The following is a 25,566-nucleotide window of genomic DNA, read 5'->3' as shown; positions in this document are numbered from 1 at the left end:
ATCTTATTTTGATGGTCTCCAGTTATACTCTTCCCATAAGAGGAAGCAGTCTCCCTCTGCATGTGTTTAAACTCCTATTTCCAAGGAAATGAGTAGAAAGGAAAACCAAACAATTTCTATTTACTTAGAAACTGGAAAGTAGTCTTGGATATTTGCTTTCACAGCTCAGAGATATTTCTCCCTGTTAAAACTCCCACAGCCCATCAACCACCTATTTGTCAAATGTCCAATTGTATTTTTCTCCTTGCTGAAACACCTGTTGGAATGCGTACATCAGCCGTATGCTCCAATGCGAGGAGACCTTAGTTTAAGTAAAAACAATCTGTTTTTGGGGTTTTTTTTTGATTTAGTGAAATTAAATTTTCAAAATTGACTTTTCTGATGCTTAATTGCAGCACAGATACTGCCTTTAAATGTGAAAATACCCATAACCGATGTCATTTCCTTAATTGGTAGTTTACGAAAAGAAGTAGGAGGCCTCAGACCCCAGCATCTGGTGGTGTTGCATTCCTGTTTAGCTTAATTATGGGTATATATTATGGAATCATGCACTGTAGTGTTTCAGGAAATTAGGTTGTTTCTGTTGTGGTAGGTCCTAAAAAAATACTTTGTTCATTGCTCTTATACAAACAAGTATTTAGGTTTGAATCCAGAATCCCCTGGAGTGCATAAACATCTGTTAATTTACATAGTTACCAGTACTTTATTGAGAGTTTCTATCTTGTTTTGCATAGTATGTAAACTATGAACCAGTTAAGTATCAGTCAGCAATGATAAAAAAGATTGAAAGAAAGGCAAATAACTTTGAATTTTTATTCACAGTGAATAAATTGAGGAGCTGTTTCAGTGAAAGTAGTTCTTGCATGGCCCCGAGGCGCCAGTAAAGGGAATTAACACAGAATTAGGTGGAGATACACCTTGTAGACTTTGATGTGTATTGGTAATCCCCACCACTGAGTTGGAATTACAGCATTGCTGCAAACATTATGATTTATCTTGGTACTGTTAACCAAATGCTCTTTTTAAATATTATTCCACAGGTTCCGTCACCCCAATGTTTGTTGTGCTTCCTTGTGGCGGTCTTGGAGTAAGTTTTTTTTCCCCTTTTAAAATGCGTAAATAATGCCTTGTTTGTTCTTTCCATCTCAGCGGCAATATAAATTGTTGCTTTGACTTCTATTCAGCACATAATTGAGAACAGATGTTGCCCCATAAACAGGAATTCAAGGTTTGCTGTGCTAGGAATGTTGGCTAAACCACAACTGCAATATGTGTGACATTGTTCAGGGAATAGATTCAGGGAAATTGAATGATAACTAAATGCTGTTCCTGATCGCACCTTGGAGCAGGCAGTTGCAAAGTTGCACAGAGTGAGTGGGTATGGATTCACTCGGTAAATGCCCTGATTCCACCATCTAGTTCAGTCCCCTTCCTCAGCAGGGAGGAATTGTTTAGCAGTGGTTGGCTATATTTCCACAGGGTGGGAGAGAACTTTGTCCTCCCAACATATAGCAGCCAATTCAGGCCAACATAACTAGCTGCATGGGACTTGTTTGCATGTCTCCCTTAGTCACAAATGATACTTGGCAGTGGGAGAAAATAAAGGGAGTCCAATTCTTTTCTTGCCAATTTCTTCCCCCACCCTGAAGCATTTTTATGAAAGTGTTGTCTCCTAATTGGATACAGTAAAGTTTAAAGTTTGTAAGAAGTTTATTTATTAATGTCACAAATAGGCTCACATTAACACTGCAATGAAGTTACTATGAAAAATATTTCACTTGAATGGCCATTATTCATAACTGGCTGCATCAGCAGTCTTGCTGGCTGTCGCATATTAACCAAATATTGTCCTCACCATCATCGATGCACACACTTCTGGAAGAGGATAGCTGATTTATAACCTGCTGTACGAACCCTGATTTTGTCCTCGCCAAATGAGGGCTGCTGAGACCAGTTGCTATGTGTGTATACCATTACCTCATCTGGGCTAGGATAAGTCAGCACAGATCATACAGTTTAACTTTGTGATGTCTAGAGTTCAGTTGCACAATGGATAAACATTCTATACTGTTACAAGAGTTATATAGTGCCTTAACATAAAGGATAAAATAATTAATGGATTCATTTTTCTTATGGACAAATTTAGTCAATTGTTTTCCAAGTTATTCTGTTTAGTGTGAGAATAAGTCATAGTTTATATATTCCTTTTGAAAACTTAGTGCATCTCTGCCTTGCTTTAACACTTGGAATGTAAATGCAACAACTTTGCTGTGTCTTAAATGTATTGATCAAAACTTTTAATAGTTGTGCTCCCTTTCCCTATTTTGATTAGAATTGTTTGAGCAATATTTTTGAAGATCCAACATTTTAATATTTAAAATGTTGTTTTGACTGATTCATAAATGCAAGTGTTGTATAATTGTAAAATAATGTTAGAATGAGAGTAAAAACTCACATCTGTTTGCTCTATTTCTATCAATCATTCTCCCATAATAACGCTTGTGTTTCAACAAATGGGAATGCTTATAAAAAAAAATACAAAAAGCTTTGAAAAAATGTCCAGAACTATTTCCCGTGTAACGTCCCATGGCAGCAGTTTATCTCTTTGGTTGAATTTGCTCAGAGTGCTGGCAACCACCATTAAAATTCATACTTTTTAAAGCTTTAATTTAAAAACAAAAGTTTATTCACTTTGTTCCACAAATAGAGTTTGATTCATCTGGTGTTTTGTAAGACAAGTGCTGTGGAGATGAATGAAGGTGGCTTCATTTCTTTCTGAGTTGAGTTGTTTGTAAAAGACAGAGCAGCAGTAGAATGCCAACTTGTCACGATAGTGCGAACTTCGCAGAGCTAATGTTCACCATTCTCTCAATCTGCTCGATTAAACAAAAGAATTGAGAGAGGCATAAAAACATTAGGCTTAGTGTGTGTGTGAATGGAAGTGGGCCCAGCATATGTTTTTACGTTAAATAGTTTACTCGTGTACAGATACGTTGTGGTTTCACTTAACGCCAGACCTTTGTTATCTACACAGGAAATAGTTCTTGACGGTTTTCTTTCAAAGCTTTTTTTTATATATATATATAACGCGCAAGGCATCAACATTTTCACTTGCTGAAATTCAGGCATATTATGGGAGAATACTTGATAGGAATGCAGCATATAGATACATTTTCTTCCCTCATTTTCACATTTTGCCGTTCCTGAGTAAGAACCCATGTGTACCTAGCAATGTATTTTATGTTTGGATTTTTCCAGTTGACACCAGCCTGCAATTCACCTGAGTGATTTTTGCTTTTACCTGATCTCATCTCTCCTCTCTCACTGGGCCTGTACTCTCCCCTAAGTTTTTTTTTCAAGTGTATTTATTATTGCCACAAGTAGGCTTACATTAATGTTGCAGTGAAGTTACTGTGAAAATTCCTTAGTCACCACACTCTGGCGTCTGTTCAGGTACACCTGAGGGAGAATTTAGCATGACCAATACACCTAGCCAGCATGTCTCCGAACTGTGGGATGAAACCCACGCAGACACAGGGAGAACGTGCAAACTCCAGAGAGACAGTGACCCAAGCCGGGAATCAAACCAGGGTCCTGGGTGCTTAAGACAACAGTGCTGGCTTTTGGAGCTTCAGAAAAATATTCAGTCAGCTTAATTGTTGAGGTGGACCACAGTCGAATAACATCTCTCTCAACATTCAACCCTCATCAGAAATCTGGATGTTCTGTGCAATTGTCTCTAACATAGAAATAGAAAGAAATAATGAAATCCCAACAGTGCAGAAGGAGGCCATTCAGCCCATCAAGTCTGCACCAACCACAATCCCATGCAGGCCCTATCCCCATAAACCCATGTATTAACCCTAGCTAGTCTCCTAGACATTAAGGGGCAAATCAGCATAATCTTTGGAATGTGAGAGGAAACCAGGACACCGGGAGGAAACCCATGCAGACACGGGGAGAATGTGCAGACTCCATATAGACAGCAACCCAAACCAGGAATCGAACTCGGGTCCTTGAGACAGCCATGTTAACCACTGTGCCACTGCTTAATTTAGCCACTTTTCTCAAGGGGCTGTGAAAAATGATGAAACAAGGTAGCATTTCCAAAATTGTTCCTCACTTATCTCAGCAGATTCATATTTACTGCCTGCAATAAACACCTCTTTCATGCTCACGATCCAATCATATTCTTCTGACTCTTGTACCATCAGTGGTCTAAGCTCACCTGTTGCTGCAGCCACTTTTATTAAATGTTTAAAATAAGCAGTGTATATCCACAGGCTTTCCTGACCTGCATAAGGTTTTCCAACCTCTGATAATTTAAACTAATCTTGTTTACCTCACACCAAGTTCTCTTCACCTGGGTGCTCACTTGGCTACTTTGATTCCCAGTTTGGCAGTGCTTCTATTTTAAAATTCTCCTTGTGCTCAATTCCCTCAACAGCTTTTACCCTCCCCTATCTCTAACCTCCATCAACTTTGCAAACTTCCAAAATCACTGTGCTCTCTAATTCTGGCCTTTTGCACATCCCTTATTTTAATCGCTCCACCATTGGTGGCCATGCTACAGCTGCCAAGGCCCTAAGCTCAGCCTCTCTCTACTGGGTCTGGCCTACATGTGACTCCAGACTCTCAGCAATGTGGTCATCTCTTAATTACTGTAGCAAGCACTCAGTTCAAGGGTCACTAGGGATGAGCAACAAATGTCGATCAGTAATGCCCACATTCCATAATTTTAAAAATATGCCCATCTACTGCTACTTTTCCCAAGCAGTTAAACCTGTCTCACAAGTTTACATGCTAATGGTCGACCAGGAACATGAGGAATCTCATGACCACGTAGGCCGATTCTTGAGTGTTATGTGATTCAGTCTACATATTGTGGTGACCGAACAAATTTACAAAGATAACCTATCCATCTCTTTAAGGACCCTTAAGGGTGCTACCATCGCCAAGACCCCAATCATCAACATCTTGGAGATTGTAGTTAACAAGATTGAGGGATTTCAATTAACATGGAGAGACTGGGAGACTGGGGCTGTTCGAGAAGAGAAAGTTGCAAAAAGAGTTTAGAGGTTCTCAAAATCTTGAGATCGAACATAACAAAACTACAGCACAATACAGGCCCTTCAGCTCACAAAGTTGTGCTGAATATGTCCCTTAGCAATTAAGGGACATTAAGGTGCAATTATGCACCTTAGCAATTACTAGGCTTACCTATAACCCTCTATCTTACTAAGTTCCATGTACTTCTGTAAAAGTGTCTTAAAAGACCCTATCGAATCCGCCTCCACCACTGCTGCCGGCAGCCCATTCCATGCACCCGCCGCTCTGAGTGAAAAACTTACCCCTGACATCTCCTCTGTACCTAGCCCCCAGCACCTTAAACCTACGTCCTGTTGTGGCAAGCATTTCAGCCTTGGGAAAAAGCCTCTGACTATCCACTGGATCAATACCTCTCAACATCTTGTATACCTCTATCAGGTCACCCCTCATCCTTCATCTCTCCAAGGAGAAAAGGCCAAGCTCCCTCAACCTACCCTCATAAGTCATGCTCCCCGATCCAGGCAACATTCTTGTAAATCTCCACTGCATCTTTTCTATGGCTTACACACCCTTCCTGTAATGAGGGACCAGAACTGAGCACTGTACTCCAAGTGGGGTCTGACCAGGGTCCTATATGGCTGCAACATTATCTCTCGACTCCTAAATTCAGTTCCTGGATTGATGAAGGCCAGTACACCATACGCTTTCTTAACCACAGCTTCAAACTGCACAGCTGCTTCGAGCATCTTATGAACTTGGATCCCAAGATCCTTCTGATGTTCCACACTGCCAAGAATCCTATCATTAATACTATATTCTGCCATCCTATTTGACCTGCCAAAATGAAACACTTATCTGGGTTGAACGCTATCTGCCACTTCTCCGCCCCGTCTTGCATCCTATCAGTGTCTTGCTGCAACTTCTGACATCCCTCCACACTATCCACACACCTCCAACCTTTGTGTCATCAGCAAACTTACCAACCCATCCTTCCACTTCCTCATCCAGATCATTTATAAGAATCACAAAGAGCAAGGGTCCCAGAATAGATCCCTGGGGCACTCCACTGGTGACCGACCTCCATACAGAAAAAGACACATCTACAACCACTCTTTGCCTTCTGTGGGCAAGCCAGTTCTGGATCCACAAAGCAATGTCCCCTTGGATCCCATGCCCCCTCACTTTCTGAATAAGCCTTGCGTGTGGCACCTTATCAAATGCCTTGCTGAAGTCCATATATACTACATCTACTGCTCTTCCTTCATCAGTGTGCCGGGACAAAGTAGATAGGGAAATACTCTTTCTGTTGGGGAAAGGTTTGAGAACAAGAGGGCACTGATTTAAGGTGACTAGCAAAAGGGGAAAAGAAGAAAGTGGGAAAATTTCTTACTCATAGTGAGTGGTTTGTATCTGGAATGCAGTCCGAGTGTGGTGGAATCAATCATGATTTTCAAATGGGAATTGAATCATTATCTACAGAAAAAAAATTGCAGGGCTACAGGAGAAAATGGCATGGGAGTGAGTTGCAGAGAGCCAGCACAGGCATGGTGGCTGGAATGGCCTCCTGTGCTGTAACTATTTATCTTTTTCCTTCTGTAAGCTGCTTCTTAGAACTGCTGCCTCAAAGTGGGAGGAACCTGGGTTCCATTCCCAGCTTGAATCGTGTCTGTATGGAATCTGTGCATTCTCCCCATGTCTCCATGGGTTTTCTTCGAGTGCTGTGGTTTCCTCCCACACTCTGAAAGATATGCTGGTTAGGGTGCATTGGCCATGCTGAATTCTCCTTCAGTGTACCCGAGCAAGCGCTGGAGTGTGGCGACCAGTGGATTTTCACAGTAACATCATTGCAGTGTTAATGCCAGCATACTAATGACACTAATAAATAAACTCTAAAACTTAAACACTCCATAAACCTTGCCTCTTTGATCAAACTTTTAACTACTTAAGTAACTTGGTGTCAGTTAGTTTGATGATGCTCCCTGAGACACTTTATTTTGTTAAAGGTGCTGTATATATATTTTAACTGGAAAATTAAAATCACTTGTATTGCCTCATCCAAGTTAAATTTTGTTTGATATTATGCACATTTAGTCAAACAATTGTTTGTTTAAAAATCAATATGGAGCAAAAGCAATTAGATTCTGAAAATAAGCTAAATTACCTACTTTAATTTGGTGCTTGCTCAGAGCCCTGCCCACACTACAGAGTAAAGTTTACATTACTGTATTTCAGTGTCATCTAAAGATACATTTGCCAGCAGTTTCCCTTTCCTCTCTTGCTCACTCCCCACTTCCATTCTGGTCACTTCATCAATTAGGATGCAAAACGAACCCAGATACGGAAGGCTGCAGACCTCAGTTGCAGGCAAGAGATTTTATCTTGTTCAGCCCTGACCAGGACCTGTATCAGATCAGTATTTCTCACACTTGACCGCAAAGTGAAGTTAGAGTCATTGTGGTCAAATTCTTGAAAAATCAGGCATTTAACCTTTGAAAATGAAATCACAATGTTATATAGGATCATTATGGCACAGGAGGAGACCATTCATCCCATCGAGTCTATGCCATGCTGTGAATTACTTTATAACGTTTAAACTGTGCATCTTGATTGAAATCAGCTGTCAATTTGAAACGAAAATGAAATAACAACGTGACTTGTGTTTGAGTATGTGCTTTAAAAAGGAGGTTTCACAGGTGCAGGACAGATTTGTTTGAGTAAATGAAGCAGTGATAGTCACTCAGCTACTGCCTCCTGGCATAACATAAGCTGTGTTTGATGTACTATGTACATATGTGTCTCAGTGATATTTTGTGTCTGAATCTCAATGCAGCATTAGTATTGATTGAAGTTGTATTTAGTCTCCAGATTAAATTCCAGGTCCCTAATACAAAATTATTAAATTACTTTATAAACAGTTAGTCGTTGAGGAGATGGTGATTAAAAATTATACCTTGGTATCTTGTCATAACCTGCCATTATTATGTTCTACAACTAAATAAAAGCAATGTTATGCCTAGGTGTTGCAAGCGTGAGATTAATGCTTATTGATTAAGCACTGGGTTTGTACATAACTGAGAATGTGGTTCAGCATTTCATTTGTTGGATTCCTGTTTCACCATAATTTGATTCTCTCGGGAGGGTCCTTGTTGTGGTATAATGCAGTAACCTCACACAAGTCACTTGAACACCCTGTGGGTTGTTTTATGGGTGGCACAGTGGTAGCGCACTAGCTCACAGTGCCAGGGATCCAGGTTCACATCCCAGCTTGGGTCACTGTCTGCAGAGTCTGCTTGTTCTCCCCGTGTCTGCGTGGGTTTCTTCCGAGTGCTCCAGTTTCCTCCCACAGTCTGAAAGACGTGCTGGTTAGCTGCATTGGCTGTGCTAAATTCTCCCTCAGTGTACCTGAACAGGCACCAGAGTGTGGCGACTAGGGGATTTTCACAGTAACTTCATTGCAGCGTTAATGTAAGCCTACTTGTGACGCTAATAAATTAACTTTATATTGCTGTGATATCCTGACTATTCTCATTAAGCTGTTATAATCCTTTATTTATTGTCTGTATTTAAAAGGCAGCATTGCTCCAGATACCTTAATTAAAATGTGACTGGTGTTTATGTTAGCCCTCTTGTTAATTATGGAGCTTTTTGTTTTGTTGGTCAGGTTGACAGCGATACAATCTGGAATGAGATCCACTCATCGAGTGCTGCACGCTTGGCAGTGGGCTGTGTGATTGAGCTTGTTTTTAAAGTGGCGACTAAGGAATTGAAGGTGAGTCTTTTCCCTAACTTTAGCAATTAAATGGGAAGTTATGAAACGGGAAAGTCACCTGGATGTTGGAAGTTCTGCCATTGGGTCCGGGTTACTGAATAGAAGCATTTACAAATTCATACTGTACTAACATGTTTCATCATCTGGTCTAAATTTCTCTTGCATCTTTTTATGTTCTTGACAAGTTGGGTTGTTTGTATTACGTGTCTCAGCGGTAGCTCTTTTATGGGTGGCACAGTAGTTAGTACTGCTGCCTCACAACGCCAGGGGCCCGGGTTCAGTTCCGGCCTTGCGTCACTGTCTGTGTGGAGTTTGCATGTTTTCCCCGTGTCTGCATGGGTTTCCTCCCACGGTTCGAAAGACATGCTGGTTAGGCGCATTGGCCATGCTAAATTACTCCTGAGTTTCAGGGGTAATTTAGGGTAAATGCATGGGGTTATGGGGATAGGGCCTGGGTGGGATTGTAGTGGGTGCAGGTGCAATGGGCTGAATGGCCTCCTTCTGCACTGAAGAGATTCTATGATTCTAATTAGATACATGGCACGGGACTTTGAGAGTTGAAGCTCCACTCCATAGACTTGTGTACATAATCCACACTGACACTCCTGTGCAGTATTGCAGAGTGCTGCACTGTTGAAGAGATGCTGTCTTTTGAGTGAGACATTAAATTGTGGCTTTGTCTGCTGCCTCATGTGGGTATAAAAGATCACTCGGCACTGTTCAAAGAAGAGCAGTGGACTTTCTTCCCATTTTGCTGCCAATGTTTATCCCTCATCCAATTATTATTTGTGGGACCTTGTGGTGTGCTAAATTGGCTGCTATGTTTTCTATATTATAACTGTGACTAAACTTCAAAAAATGCTTAATTGGCTCCGAAGCACTTTAGGTGTCCTGTGTCATGAAAGGCACCATATTCACTTATCACTATCAGTTAATAGTATGCGCAACTTGCAATATGGGACAGATTCTTCCAGGCCTATGACTGTTGGTTTGTATAATTCATTTTAGCTAGATCAGGAACAAAATTAGAAATGTCACAGATCCACGTGGGATATAAACTTGCCAAATGAACAAACGATGACACAGTGGTTAACACTGCTGCCTCACAGCATCAGGGGCCTGGGTTCAATTCCCAGCTTGGGTCATTGTCAGTGCAGAGTCTGCACAATCTCCCCATGTCTGTGTGGGTTTCAGCCAGGTGCTCCGGTTTCCTCCCACAGTCTAAAAGACATGCAGGTTAGATGTGTTGGCCATGCAAAATTCTCCCTCCATGTATCTGAACAGATGCCAGAATGTGGCAACTTAGGGGATTTTCACAATAACTTCATCACAGTGTTAATGTAAGCCTATATGTGACACTAATAAATAATCTTCATATTAACTGAATTTATGCAGCATCTTTCCTATCGAAAGGACATCCCATAGTACTCCACAGCCAATAAATACTTCTGAAGTATAGTCACTATTTTAGCACACAATTATTTTGAATAGAATATTAAAAACTTACAGCACAGAAGGAACCCATTAGGCCTGTTCTGTTTCTGCTAGCTCTTCAAAAGAGTAATCATGCTCGCTTTCACGCCTCTGCTTTTCCTGCAGTCCTACAAGTTCCTTGTCCTCAATTTCTGTCTTAAAATGATTTAGAGAATCAGCTTTTATATCCTTTTTGGGTAAATCCCAACAGTTTAAGTGAAAAAAATCTCCAGTGCCATCTCGATTTTGCCAATGATTTTAAATTCATTTTTGACCAGCTCACCCAAGGAGGATCCTTTTTTTTCTCTGAGCTTCTTCCCAAACCAGAGGATTATGTAGTATTTCTGAATGGAAGTGATATGTAAAAAGATGAAATTGTTCGTCTTGCAGCTGGCATTGTAGCAAATTATTTAACAATATGTGACCCAGTGCCTCATTCTGGCAGTACAAGGACGCATTGCAAAATGAAAGACTCAACAGAGATGACTGATTTACAAACCAGAAGTCTATGTCCTGCATTGCATCTAATTTAAAAATACCCTGTCATTATTCTGTGAGCTAATCTACTGTGGGTTGTAAGATTGGGCTTTGCTTTGGATACCTAAATGCATTTTTACGCTACAGTTAAACTTTTCATTGAATCCCTACAGTGCAGAAAGAGGTCATTCAGCCCATTGAGTCTGCACCAACCACAATCCCACCCAGGCTCTGTTCCAGTAACCTCACATATTTATCCTGCTAATTCTCCTGATACTAAAGGGCAATTTAGCGTGGCCAATCCACCTAACCCGCACACAGACTCGTAGAGGTTTACAGCATGGAAACAGGCCCTTAGGCCCAACTTGTCCATGCTGCCCTTTTTTTTTAAATCCCTAAGCTAGTCTGAATTGTGCGCGTTTGGCCCATATCCCTCTATACCCATCTTACCCATGTAACTATCTAAATGCTTTTTCCAAGACAACATTGTGCCTACCTCTGGCAGCTTGTTCCAGACGCCCTCCACCCTCTGTGTGAAAAAATTGCCCCTCTGTATACTTTATCTTTCACCTCTATCCTATGCCGTCTAGTTTTAGACTCCCCTACCTGGCTGATCAATGTCTCTCATTATTTTAAAGACCTCTATAAGATCACCCTTAAGCCTTCTGTGCTCTGGAGAAAACAGTCCCAGTCTGTCCAGCATCCCTTTATAATTCAAACCATCAAGTCCCGGTAGCATTCTCGTAAATCTTTTCTGCACTCTTTCTAGTTTAATAATATGCCTTCTATAATAGGGTGACTAGAACTGTACACAGTTCTAAGTACTAACTGTACATCTGTATTAAGTGTACAACCGTACATCTTTGGAGTGTGGGAGGAAACTGGAGGAAACCCATACAGACACAGGGAGAATGTGCAAACTTCGCACAGAAATTGACCCAAAGCCAGAATCGAACCCAGGTCCCTGGCGCTGTGAGGCAGCAGTGCCAATCGCTGCCACCGTGCTGCCCATGGTGGAGCATTGCTGGAACTCAGTGGAATCGATCAGTGTCACAATGCGGTCAAACTGATCTTGGTCAATAGCCTCAGATAGGTGAAAGTCAACTTTGCACCCTATTGTTTTTGTCCATTGAAGTCCATTCCAAGTTGTCCTGACAACTTAAGGAGCTTGCTAGGCCACTTCAGAAGGATGTTTAAAAAAAATTCACTCTCATTGATGTAGGATTGGAGTTAAGTATAGGCAAGGCAAGACAAAAACAACAGGTTTCCTTCCATAAAGGTCCAAAGTGAACCTTGTCACCGCTTTTACTGATGCTAACTTTTGTTTTAACATATTCAAATTCTCAAATTGCCATGATTAGGATGCACATTTTCCATTATTCATCTGCATCTCTGAATTGCTATTATAATTGAGGAATTTTGAAATATCTTCTGTAATTTTGGTTCATTTCCAAAAATTCATCCTCCACAATTTTGCCTTTTTATTTCCTGAACCATCACTTTTATTTGATAACTAAAATCTAAATTTGTAAATTAAGTGGTCCTATTTTATCTTCTGAGGAACTGAAACATCTTATGATGCCCATTGGTGCTTTTAAGCAACTTGGATAATCAGAGCAATTATCTCTGAGAGTGAAGGAAGTGTTTAACAAGGTAAAAAGCCAAAATAATTCATCAGTTTCCGCACTTCTTTCCTGAAATGGCTGACTGACTTGCTGAAATGTGCACTACTTAAACCTCCAATACATTGCCCAAATGTTTGCTATTTACTGAGGCAGCCAACTAAGGGCAGCACGGTGGCACTGTGGTGAGCACTGCTGTCTCAGAGCGCCAGGGACCCGGGTTCAATTCCTGGCTTGGGTCACTGTCTGTGCAGAGTCTGCAAGTTCTCCCAGTGATTGTGTGGGTTTCCTCCGGGTGCTCTGGTTTCCTCCCACTGTGCTGGTTAGGTGGATTGGCCATGCTAAATTCTCCCTCAGTGCAGTGTGAATGTAAGCCTATTGTGACACTAATAAATAAATTTTACTTTAACTCAGAGGATCAGCCTGCAAATTTCTATTGTATGCTGAGCTACTCAGTTCCCTAACCTATTGAAATGTCAGTGGAGCACATTATCAACCATCAGATCTAATGTATTGTTTAGCTGTGTAATTTGATTGAAAGTACCTGTGTATCTGTGCAACTTGCAGCGTGTATTCAATTATATAAATAATGGTATTTTGCAGAATGGATTTGCAGTTGTGAGGCCTCCTGGACATCATGCAGAAGAGAGCACGCCAATGTAAGTGACTGGTTCAGCCTGCACCACGTAAACACACATTATGTCACCGCGCAAGTGAAAATAACATACAGATTACAGCAGTTGACGAAGGCAACTCGCCATCACTTTCTCCAGCACGATTTGGGATGGGCAGTAAATGCTGGCTGAACCAGTGAAGCCCAAAGCCCTGAATAAATAAAGCAAAGTCACCTGTCTTTCTGGGGTAGTTTGTGTGTAATTGGCAACATATGAGGTTCAGAACAAAAGCTGGTGGAAATTTGTCCCTACTGTGCTTTTCCCTCTGATGATAAATGAGTGAGGGAATGCAGACGATTAGAATCAGGAACATTGCTATTAACCATTTCCCTTTTTTTTCCTCCTCTTCCCCACTTCCCATACCTCCAGGGGATTTTGCTATTTCAATTCTGTGGCCATTGCTACTAAACTCCTACAGCAGAGGTTGAATGTCAGCAAAATCCTTATAGTGGACTGGGTGAGTAAAGCAAGCCAAAGCAAGGCACGAGTTATGGAAGAGATTGTTCTTATTCTGCTATACAACCCAGTTTTCATCGCAATCTGTTGCAGCAGCAGACCGTTATTTAGGGTCATGATGGTGTTTAAATATATTTGACCTCATCTGATTACTTCAGTTGAATTTGGACTTTTTTGAGCAGCTTTTTAAAAACGTGTTTTATTGCCATTTCAGTTTGGAATAGTCTTAATCTTTTGTTCGAGTTATCAATCATTTTATGTTTTGTAGTCGATAGAACTGTGAGCAAGTTGTAACATAGCTCATAAGTGGAGCTTACTTTTCCTCGACAGAACATCGTGGAGCAGCAAAGAATTGTGATTCCTGGGGTGAGGAGTGGGTGGGGGGGCAAAGGGATACAAGAGAATGTTGGTGCCTGCTTTTCCTCTTCCATTCTATTGGCCAGTTGCAGAATGGTGGGTGCAGGCAGAGGGAGGGCGTGGGTGTGTGGCTTGGACCAGCTGTCCTCTCCGATGATGATAGAGCTTCTGTTCTGGAAAGCACTGAAGGGTGGTGGAAAAGTAGGAAGGAGCACACGTAGAAAATGAATATTTTGTGATAAATGCCGCCTTTAGGTTTTTAACTGACCCTGTTATTTTTTTAAAAATTGAGGATTAATTGTAAGACACACAAGCATTCATTTGTACGTTCTCCCCAGAGTATTATTCTTACATCTGTCCATCATAGAACCATCTTCATATTGATTTCAACAAGTCGGCAATGCAGTAACATCAGATCACTGCTGTCTGAAACTTACCAATATGGTCTTACTATTTTCTAATTAATATTTGAGAGTGTATGACAGTTCAAAATTAAATTTATATGTGATGGGACATGGTTGCTGATAGGATGCGTAATGGGTGCTAAACTTGGAACAAACGAAGAAAACTACAGCACAGGAACAGGCCATTTGGTGCTCCAAGCCTGCACCAACCATGCTGCCCAACTTAACTAAAACCCCCTACCCTTCCGAGGGACTGTATCTTTCTATTCCCATCCTACTCATGTATTTGTCAAGTCGCCCCTTAGAAGTCACTTTGAAAAGTCATCTGATTTGAACTGTTTGGGCTATTGTAATAATCAATGATTGAACAGAATTTTGATTTGATTTATTATTGTTACATGTATTAATACACATGAGGTGGAGATGTTGGTGTTGGACTGGGGCGGACACAGTAAAAAGTTGACAACACAAGGTTAAAGTCCATCAGGTTTATTTGGTAGCACAAGTATTTGAAGTACTGCTCCATTCACCTGATGAAGGAGTAGTGCTCCGAAAGCTCATGCTACCAAATAAACCTGTTGGACTTTAACCTGATGTTGAGAGACTTCTTACTGTATTAGTATATAGTGAAAAATATTGTTTCTTGTGCACTATACAGTTAAAGCATACCGTTCAAGCAGGCCAACTGTTTGATACACATTATTACAGTACTGTTGCAGTGTTAGCTACATTCAAGCCTGTAAGGCAATTGAATTTAAATCTGAAAATGTTACGTCTTATATATTGCAATGTCCAAAGCTTGTACAGTGTTGTCAGTGCAGTGCTTGGTTCCAGAGCCATCAAACATTGTACATGTCCACACTTCATCACCAGAAGAATCTTAGTCTAACTCAGGCTGCCAGGGTATAGATTACAGTAAGAAATAAGGTTATTTGGTTTGAACGTGGCCCTAGGTAGTTCAGAAGCAGTGTGATAGGGACCTAGGGCATAGTCATCAGCCCATATTCCATCTGAGGTGCAAGTGAGTGAAGAAATAATTAGGAAATAGGGTGCTCATTTAAAGTAAGTCAGTGTTTTGTGTTGCTTATCTAATACAACTCTTGGGTTAACCATCAGTTGGGAAGAAATGGTGAAAAAGTCTGCAAACTTTTAGTTATACGTTCTGATCCAGATTTAAAGACAAGTGTAAAATTCTCCTTCTCAAATATGGTCATTAAATCTGCTGTCTAATACTATGCAACAGGATGTACATCATGGTAACGGCACCCAGCAGGCTTTCTACAGTGATCCCAACGTGTTGTATATTTCATTGCATCGTTATGATGATGGCAACTTTTTCCCTGGCAGTGGAGCTCCAGATGAGGCAAGTAATGCAGATCGCAGCTAATGTTTAAATCAAAGGAAGCCTCACTTTCTTCAAAGCTTGAATGATAAAATAGTGTAATTTATCTTATATTCCTGTTCACTGTGATGCATTTGCCAGATATTTGAATTGCTTGTGAATTAAAATATAGACACAACGGCACTTGTTTTCAAATTGTTAATGAGTGCTTTAATAAATCACTTATACTACTAATGTATCAAACTCATCTCAGTTCTGATTTGTTTAGAATGTGATGTTTAACTGAACGATGTAGTGGGATGACGCAGTGGTTAGCACTGCTGCCTCAGTGCACTAGGGACCTGGGCTCAATTCCCAGCTTGGGTCACTGTCTGAGCAGAGTCTGCACCTTCTCCTCGTGTGTATATATGTGGGTTTCCTCCCATAGTTCGAAAGACGTGCTGGTTAGGTGCATTGGCCATGCTAAATATTCGCTTCGTGTACCTGAACAGGCGCCAGAGTGTGGTAACCGGGGGATTTTCACAGTAACGTCATTGCAGTGTTAATGTAAGCCGATTTGTGACACTAACAAATAAACTTTAACTTCAGTAATTGATACTGCTTTAAGTCACATAAGAATTTAATGAAATAAGTGTGTTTGCTCTTTATACCTGAATCATTGTGGAGCACAAAACTGTGCAAAGAAAATATTTACAATAGTTAGAAATAGCTAAGAATATCAGGTATTAAATGCACAGTTTAGTAAATAATGTCAATTCCAATGTTTGGAGTTGCAATGTAACTTAAAATGTAAAAATTGAATTAAGAATAGGAAGACATTGTTTCCTTGTTGAAAATGTTTCTGATTGTTTTTGGACCTTAGGTTGGGACCGGCGCAGGGGTAGGATTTAACCTCAATATGGCCTGGACTGGAGGTCTGGATCCACCAATGGGCGATGCTGAATATTTGGCTGCATTTAGGTGAGACTTCAAAAATATTCAGTGATTTCAATAGAGGTTGTGAATGGTGTGGTTAAATGTGTCTGATTTAATGAGTCATTTTGAAACAAAGTTTTTAAGTAATCCTTTTTTTTTAATTCTCTGCAGAAGTTAAATAACATTCAGATTCTAATAACTAAGGGTTCAGTTGTTCGGTGCTGTTAGAAGTGTGAGTTAATTTTAAAATAAAACTTCTGAGGGTGACGAGGTATAATATTGTTACGGTGTGAATTCTCAGTTAATTGACTCTTATCAAATTCCCATCCCTAACATTCTCATCCAGGTTATATTAAGCTATGCCATGCTTAGCTAAGTCAAAAGTGATTGACTAACAATCACCCAAGGCTAAATCTTGATTAGGGTTGTAGAAGAGAATCGTAGAAATTTACAGTATAGGAGGCCACTCAATCCATCATGTCTGTGCCTGCTGAAAACATAACTCAAGTCCTGACCAGGTGATGTGGTAAAATCACTGGATTAATAATCCAGAGGCCCAAACCCTGGGCATGTGGGTTTAGATCCCCCAATAGCAGTTGATGGAATTTGAATTCTATTAATAAACCTGGAATATAAAGCTGGCCTCTGTAATGATCATGAAACTACAATCGATTGTCATAAAGAACAAAATGATTCCCTGAAGGACATCTGCTGTCTGCATCTGCTCTAGCCTACATGTGACACCAGACAAACAGCAATGTGGTTGACTCTTAACTCCTAAACGTTCAGTTCAAGGGCAGTTAGGGATGGGTAACAAGTGCTGGCCATGAAAAAAAATTTTCTAAAAACCCATGTAGAACACCTTTTGTACCGTCTCGAGTACAATCACATCCTTCCTGCAATGGGGTGACCAGAACTGTGTGCAGCAATCTAGCTGTGACTAGCATGACCTCCCTGTTTTTATACTCTGTACCTGAGAGCATCTGCATGGCTTCTTGACTACCCTTTTCTGTTCCTTTGAGGGATTTATGGCATGTACTCCAAGATTCCCTATTCTGTTCTTTACCATTCTTGCTAGCTTACTGTCAGATTATATATTCTCTCTCAATTTCTTGGTCTTTCTTTGCTGAATTTTAAAATCCTTCTAATTTTCGAGCTTACTGCTCTTCATGATAACATTACAAGCCTTTTCCTCAGCCTGATCCTGTGCTGATGTCCTGGCCTCAACCTCTGCTCCCTTTAAAAACCAATTCAGAAATCTGCACCCACTCGAAAACTACATAATCTGCTTCTGACAATAAAGTATCAAGGAACAATCAGCAGGCACCAAGGATGGCCAGAAAGTGAAAGCACATAGGTCCAAGGAAAAGTGGAGAATTTAGCATGGCCAATGCACCTAACCAGCACGTCTTTCGGACTGTGGGAGGAAACTGGAGGAAACCCGTGCAGACTCCAAACAGACAGTGACCCGAGCTGGGAATCGAGCCTGGGTTCCCGGTGCAGTGAGGCAGCAGTGCTAACCACTGTACCACCATGCCACGCATTTCCTGCTCCCATTTTTAAAAATTCTTAATAGCTTATGTTTATACGGCAACTTAAGTATAGCTGAGAAGCGTGTCCAGGTTGCTTCACAAATCTGGAATCAAAATAAATGTCCAGAATCAAAAGAATATTTTTTGTTTAGTTGTGTGATTCCTTTTCAGCCAAAAAAGAGTAGAAGGGCTACAAATTTTAACTATCAACTGTGTATTTAAATGAAAATAAAGAAACCAGGCTGCTTTTATATTAAGAGTATGAGACTAACTAGAAAACGATAAAGGATATGAAATTGTAAATGATTATAATTACATTTATGCCATCTGATAATTTGACTGTTACAACTCAGTACCTGCAACTCTTGAAATCTGATCTAGAAACATTTTCATAGTATATGAACTGCACATGTTCTGGGTACTGAAGCCTTGCTCCAAGGCAGAACGGTTTACTGTAATGGAAAAGGGATATAGATTGCTTGTGGAAACAATTCTGCCTTTCTTGTCTATTATTATTGATGTACCTGTTGAAGATGAAGAGCCACGTTTTTGAATAGTGTGAATGATATTTATCCAGTATTCTGAGAAATGTCATTGAATGAAAAGGGAGTGTGTCGGGGTCTCGGGATTTTGATTAAAATGCAAGTTTAAATTTGAAAGGTAACTTCAATTGAGCAAAGAGCAAAAGAGAATTTGGCATAGTGGCACATAACGCCTTCTCACCTTGAGATCCCTGAAGAGGAGTAATACGGACTCAAAACATTAGCTTGGTTTCTCTCTTCACAAATGTTGCCAGACCTGCTGAGGTTATCCAGCATTTGCTTTGTTTCAAATTTCCCACATCCACACCACATTACTATTCCCTTCTCACCTTTTTAATTTTCTCTTGTGTTTTTAAAAAAATGTTTTCATCTTTTCCCACTAAGTTTCTCTTTCTCTCTATCCCTGAAACTGTTGGGGTGCAGTTCCATAGGCACAGTATTCTGCAATAACTTAGCATAGAGGGGATTATTTATGTGTCTCAGCCTTTGACAATGGGTACTGCATCCTTTTTAACTATGGGGGAGGGGGGAAGACTATCAAGTTTAATCCGCTCCACACTCAAAATCCAAACGTGCACCGTTCCAATAACTTGAAAGCGTTGACCTTCACTGATTTCTACTTCATACTTGGATTACTGAGGTCGTTTGCACTAAATCTTGTTGTTGCATCAATCCAATCAACAGCTTCAGGCTTTGTTTTATCTCTAATAATATTACATATCCTTCTTCGCTATAAATAGCTTTCTTGTGTACATGAATCACCCAAGTGTACAAATTGCTGGTATGAAATTGTTTGCCTTACTCTGAGATAGGTTAACATACACGGTTTTATATTGTCTTACTAACCATGTATTTTACAAAGAGTGCTTCTCACAGCCCTTGAGTATTTGCAAACATTTGTTTTGAAAAACCTACAACCTAATCTCCAGATAAGGCTTCAGACCATGCCAATGCAATTGTTCATGCAAAAACGCGGCATTTTTGTAGCCTCATTTACAAATCGTGTAAGCTAAAAACAATTCGGATGGAGTTTTTAATCTTCTGCCAAGTTTCTCGGGTGATGCCATGTATGTTGGGGATTTGAAGTTAATGTATTTTAGCTAACTTTTTTCTGCGAGTTGTTTCACCAATTTCTAGCAAAATAATGCTTTGAAGTATAGAATTTATAGCACGCACGGGCTTAGGAAGAAATTGCAACAGGTCATATATTCAGCAGTTTGCAGGTCCCTCGAGACAATAGATGCCTTCAAGGCAGCACCTTGTTATTTAGACCCATAGAATGCCACGTTGCATTTGCAGGGGATCAAGCCTAAGATGAAAAAAGATAAGATAATTAGACATAATGAAATCCAGAAGGCACTCAGTTTCACCATGAACTTGGAAGTAGAGTGAAGAATTGAACTTAATTCAAACCAGTCTTGGAAATGCCAAATGCAAAGTCTTTGAAGTTTGTGGGGAATCAGAAGTGCTTTACGCTTGATGGTGCTCAGAGATACGTGTTTTAACCCTTAACAGTGCAGAGTGAAAAATATTACAATTATAAATACCACGGTCATGAAAATGTAAGAAAAAAAATAAGTTGATAAGCACCAGCGGTTTGCTTTTATTCAATTTATACTCCTGAATGTGGCACTGTGGATCAGGGACTTATTGCTGCTTTCAGGTATATACAGGAATGTTTAACAGCTAGTGACAAGCAAACTTAATGGTCATCGACCTAAAACACTAGCTCTGTTTCTCTCTCCACAGATGCTTCTAGGCCTGCTGAGTTTTTCCAGCATTCGTATTTAAAGTAAATAAATGTTGGAAATGCATCACAAATTAATAACGTCCTAAAGCGTAGATGACGTCAAGCCATTAAGTTTCTGGAGAGCTGCTCTCTTCGCTGGTGTGAACATGTTGCCATAAACACACACTCAAATGTTCAGTCCCATCCTTTGGAAAGCAGTGTGTTTTAATATAGATATTGACAGCGCGTGTTCCATTCCCACACCAGCTGAGGGCATTCATGAAGGCCCGCCTTCTCAATTTTGCCCCTCACCTGTGCTGTGATGATCCCCGGGTTAAATCACCACCAGTTAGCTCTCTGTCTCTCTGGAAAAGGGAGAGAGCAGTCTATGGTCCTCTGGGACTATGGCAGCTTTCATAATGATTTGTTTTTTAAAGAAGGCAGGTGTACCAATGTGCTGTGCCATGGGCACAGGCTCTACACTTGCAACTTTCCCCACTTTGAGGGTTACTGATTTTGATCAGAGCTGTTGCAGATGGAACTATGTGAAAGCTAGACCCTTCTCAACGTGAAGGGAAATTGAAGGAAGTGTTGCCACAGGCTACCTCTACACATATGGCTATAGACATCAAATGGCAATTGTCAGAGCTGATAACCATCTAGCTTCACAGTCAGGAATCTGGATGTTGCAAAGACAGTTCTCAAATTTACCAGCAAATCAACCTTGTCTTTATTAAAAGGCGAAAAAATATACAATCCAAAGAGAATAAAGCAATGTTGCAGAATGCCTCAAATTAAAACTGAATTTATGGCTTGATTTTCCATTGTGTTTTTATTTCTGATGCATCTAACAAAATCACTTTCCAGTTTCTATGGTGCCAGTGCTGATCTGAGCACTGAATCAACATTAATATGTTAGCTTCGGCACGTAACCGAACCAACCAGTTGGATATCTCCCTAAGGTGTAAATGACAAGCTTGGCTAGTTTTTAAGGGACCCATGTTATAGGCACTGGATTGCGATATATATGTTAGCATCTACCATATCTTGCAGCAGGTAATGTGGGTCTTGGGTACTGATGTGTATTCACTTACTGTTGTTCACAATAAAAAGAAGATGATTTAAGACAATGCATTATTCCTTCTCCAGAAAAAAGATCAGAGAGGAAATGCTGAGAGAAATCAGTCCAAATCTCCTAGCGATAGGCTGGGTTGTTAGAAGCATTTCTTTGAGAGAAAAACATAATAGACTGCCACAATTGAAGCTGGACTGTTAGAGCAGCTTAAGCCATCTGACAGGATTACTTCCCAATGGTGGAAAAGGAGAAGACATGAAAGTAGCTTTCCAAGGAAAGCAGTTTCATTATTAACAATTAACAGTAAATCTTTATCACAAAGTCTGATTGTGTTCTTGACAATTGCGACCTTAAGTGAAATGACTTTAAGTATAGGTTCCCACAGAAATCAGTGTTTGATTTGATTTATTATTGTCACGTGTATTAACAAACAGTGAAAAGTATTGTTTCTTGCACACTATAAGACAAAGCATACTGTTCATAAAGAAGGAAAGGAGAGAGTGTAGAATGTAGTGTTACAATCATAACTAGGGTATAGAGAAAGATCAGATATTAAAACTGGACATTGTTTCTGTAGCACCACCTTTATCAGAAAAGAAGCATTGAACTGTGTCGCATAAGTTGAAATACTTTGCATTGCCAAATTCCTGCATTGGCAAATGAAATAATTTAAAATAAATTTTAAAAATCAAAGGAAAATGTATCATTCTACTTGCAGTACCTCCTGCTTGCCGCCAGTTCTGCTCCCCAATCTTCCTGTTTCCTGATCTTCCTGGTAGCTGCAGATCCTTCTCCTCCCTGACTCTCCAATTTGCACCACCTCCCCAACCTCAGACTTGCAGTCCCCCACTGCACCGGGCACGTCCCACCCTCCTGTCAAAGCTCTTGCTCTCTGACTCGCCGTCTTACCACTAACCCCTCCTGAGCCTGCGTTCCTGTTGAAGATCCACATCGGATTTGGGATCAGGCATGAGAAGAGGCTGCAGGTTGTAGAGAGAGAGAGAGAGCAAGGGGAGAGACTGCTCCAAATAGCACCCCTGGGGAAATGGCATGAAAATGAATCTCGAGATTACAGACCTTATTAATTTACCAATCTGAAAGCCAAATGAATTCAGTCAGGGTAACGTTAAACCAGGGACATATGTATAGCAATTTATTTGCTTATCCAACGAATAAATATTCGGTAATCATTTTGATTGAAGTTATAAAATATAAGTCTATATGATTTAAAAATGCATTGTTTTGTGATAAAAACAGAACATGCTGAGAATACTTGACAGTCCAGATGGATTTTTTTGAGAGAGTCAGTAACGTTTCAGGTTAACGACCTTTTGTCAGTATTCATCTTTCTACCTCTATCATTCAACCAGCGCCCTTGTTGTTTCTGTTTGCCAACCTGTCTGGATTGCTGTTACAATGGTGCAGATCACAGATGCTGTCCTACAAGGCCATCTGCGGTCACCTGTACAAGTGCCATCAGCGTTCCACTGACCATGCTGTAGCTCGTGGGGTAACTGTGTAGAGACACCAAAACGGTCAAGGCACCTATAAGACAAAAACTAAGGAAATCAATTAGTTTACCTTTGAATGCAAAAAGGCATGATTTAATTTAAAAGTTCCATTTGCAATGTTTAATTGTCTTGGCTTTTATTTTTCCACTGTGATTCAGTGATCTTTGTGTTGGTCTGTGGCAGAGTGCTGGGAAAGTCTGTGATCCTTGGGGATTTGAGGTTGCCGTTTCTGCTATTAGAACTTGACCTAGATCTTCAAACGCAGGAACAGTTACCAAGTATCCTCCTACCTTCCTCTTCCCATTTCTCCTCTGTTCACCGTGTAGCTGGTGGAGAGGCCCATCTCCTTATTAAGTTTGAAGTTTGTTTATTAGCATCACAAGTAGGCTTACATTAACACTACAATGAAGTTACTGTGACAATCCCCTAGTTGCCACACTCTAGCGCTGTTCAGGTACACTGAAGGAGAATTTAGCATGGACAGGGTACCTAACCAGCACATCTTTTGGACTGTGGGAGGAAGCCCACACAGACACAGGGAGAACGTGCAGACACCACACGGACAGTGACCCAGGCCAGCAATTGAAACCAGGTCCCTGGCACTTAGGCAGCAGAGCTAATCACTGTGCCATCGTGCCGCTGAAATGACAGCGAGATTATGCTACAGATGGCGATGAATTTTGACGCTTGCTCTGCCAAGTCCAGGCAGTGGAAACGTTCTAAAACATTAGTGATCTGCTTGTTCGCTTTGTGACTCTCCTTGTTCACCTGCTGCTCGCAGTCATCAACTGTGTTGGCAGTCAAGAAGTATGGTGTCTCAATAGGTTTTTCTAGTTGCCCACTTGTAACTGGTGCAGCACACTGCTGCCAGGACACCAAGCATAGACCTGAACGTTTCTTTGCCTATGATCTCACATTGAGGCAGTGAAATCTTTTTTGGGCTCCACTATAGGACAGAGTTGGCACGCAGTGCCTGCAAAGTGATTTATACGCAGTGACTGGCATGCTGCAGTGTTTGGATGCTTGGAATCATGTTCAAGCCACATGCTCATCCTGCTGCTGGTTTCTGGCAGGGGGAAGAGGAATGTAAGTTGGATCTCTGAACAGAGGCCCTCCATAACCTCTTACTCACCAGTGGATGGTAAACCACACGATGTTGCAAATATCTCCACCTCCACCCTGGAGGGACCCAGCCACACAAAAGTTGATTGCCACCCTCATCTCACCACAAGGAAAGAACAAAGTCATCTCCAGACAGAATGTCTTCCGGTGAATCTTTTTTTTTGCCTTCCTCCACACCCTGCCTTAGTCATGCTCTCTCACCTACGAGCCGTTTGCTGGAGACCAGGGCAGATTGCATGTATCCTTCCAGCCAGTAGGTAGTGTGGAAAAGGCAAAGAAACTGGATAAACATTGAGGAGTAGACCCTGCGTATCAGGAGCGTGAAATGCCGATAATTACTTCTATGGGATTGGAGAGTGACAAAAGTATGCTTTTCAAATCTCTGATGTAACAATGGCAACAGCATCCAAATGAACATTGATGTGATCCACTGGTAGTACCTATCACACACCCAGGACCACTTGGCACTCAGGAATCTGTTGTGAACATTCAAATTTCTGTTTTATATACACAGATGGACCAGGTAAAGCTTAGAGGCAGGAATTAGTGTTGCAAATGTTTGTTATTACCTTAGTCTTGGTGGAGATGTTGGCATCCTCTTGCTTCATCACAGATTTTTTCAAGCCTCCCTCAGTCAACATCTCATTTAATCCACCCATCTAATTTTTTCTATTTTTACCCTCGGTTTCTCCTTTTAATTACGTTATGTTTATTTGTTAAACACCAATAGGCTTACATTCGCATTGCAATTAAGTTACTGTCCCCTAGTTGTCACATTCTGGCGCCTGTTCAGGTACACAGAATTTAGCACGGTCAATGCACCTAACGAGCACGTCTTTTGGACTGTGGGAGGAAACCAGAGCACTAGGAGGAAACTCATCAGACACGGGGAGAATGTGCAAACTCCGCACAGTCAGTGACCCAAGGCTGGAATTGAATCCAGGTCCCTGGCGCTGTGAGGAAACAGTACTAAAACTATTGTGCTACCATGCTGCCCCGCATCAGGTCTTCGTTTCCATTGTGCATACTTGGCCCTCTTTCCCCTTCTCTCTCCCTCTCTAATTGTACTTGACAACCCTTTTGATCCCTGAACTTTTACTCTTGATCTGATCCACTCATTTGGCTTTCTGAGCATTCTCCGCAAGACCCACATTTCAAAAGCTGTTATCCTCTTCTCATCCTCTTCAAAATATTAACTCCATCGAGAGCAATACTCCACACTAGTTTGTTCCAGCTTCATTCTGATGCATTTGGCCATGCAGATGCTGTTTTAAGTCACTGGTCTTGCCTCCTGCTGTAGCTAACCTAACCTTGGTTTCACTCTTGGATCTAACTTTGGTGTTTGTCATCGAGCCAAGCTGTTTGAATTTGTGCACCACTTCTACCTGAGTGCTTCCAATTTTGACTTTTCCATTGCCATCCAGACTATCAGATTGGCTTTGCCTAATTTATTTTCAGCCCAAGTGTCTCAGTCCCTTTTGTCAAGGCCTGCCCACAGTCTCCCACTCTGCTATTGT

At 40.9% G+C, this 25,566-nt stretch overlaps 1 protein-coding gene across 12 annotated transcripts in view; it reads left to right on the top strand.

The window, feature by feature from the left end:
* hdac4 (histone deacetylase 4) overlaps positions 1–25,566 on the top strand; it is a 399,164-nt gene that overhangs the window by 346,750 nt on the left and 26,848 nt on the right. For all 12 annotated transcript variants that reach the window (XM_080198750.1, XM_080198749.1, XM_080198751.1 and 9 more), the window contains 6 exons: positions 1,041–1,087; positions 8,711–8,818; positions 12,994–13,049; positions 13,434–13,521; positions 15,525–15,644; positions 16,486–16,583. In XM_080198750.1, the coding sequence (XP_080054876.1) occupies positions 1,041–1,087; positions 8,711–8,818; positions 12,994–13,049; positions 13,434–13,521; positions 15,525–15,644; positions 16,486–16,583 (517 nt within the window). The remainder of the gene's footprint in view (positions 1–1,040; positions 1,088–8,710; positions 8,819–12,993; positions 13,050–13,433; positions 13,522–15,524; positions 15,645–16,485; positions 16,584–25,566) is intronic.

Source organism: Carcharhinus amblyrhynchos, chromosome 11, assembly GCF_965287045.1.
Source record: "Carcharhinus amblyrhynchos chromosome 11, sCarAmb.v2.hapA, whole genome shotgun sequence".
Taxonomy (NCBI): Eukaryota; Metazoa; Chordata; class Chondrichthyes; order Carcharhiniformes; family Carcharhinidae; genus Carcharhinus; species Carcharhinus amblyrhynchos.
Note: the sequence above shows the minus strand (reverse complement) of the source record. Positions and strands in the feature narration are given on the sequence as shown.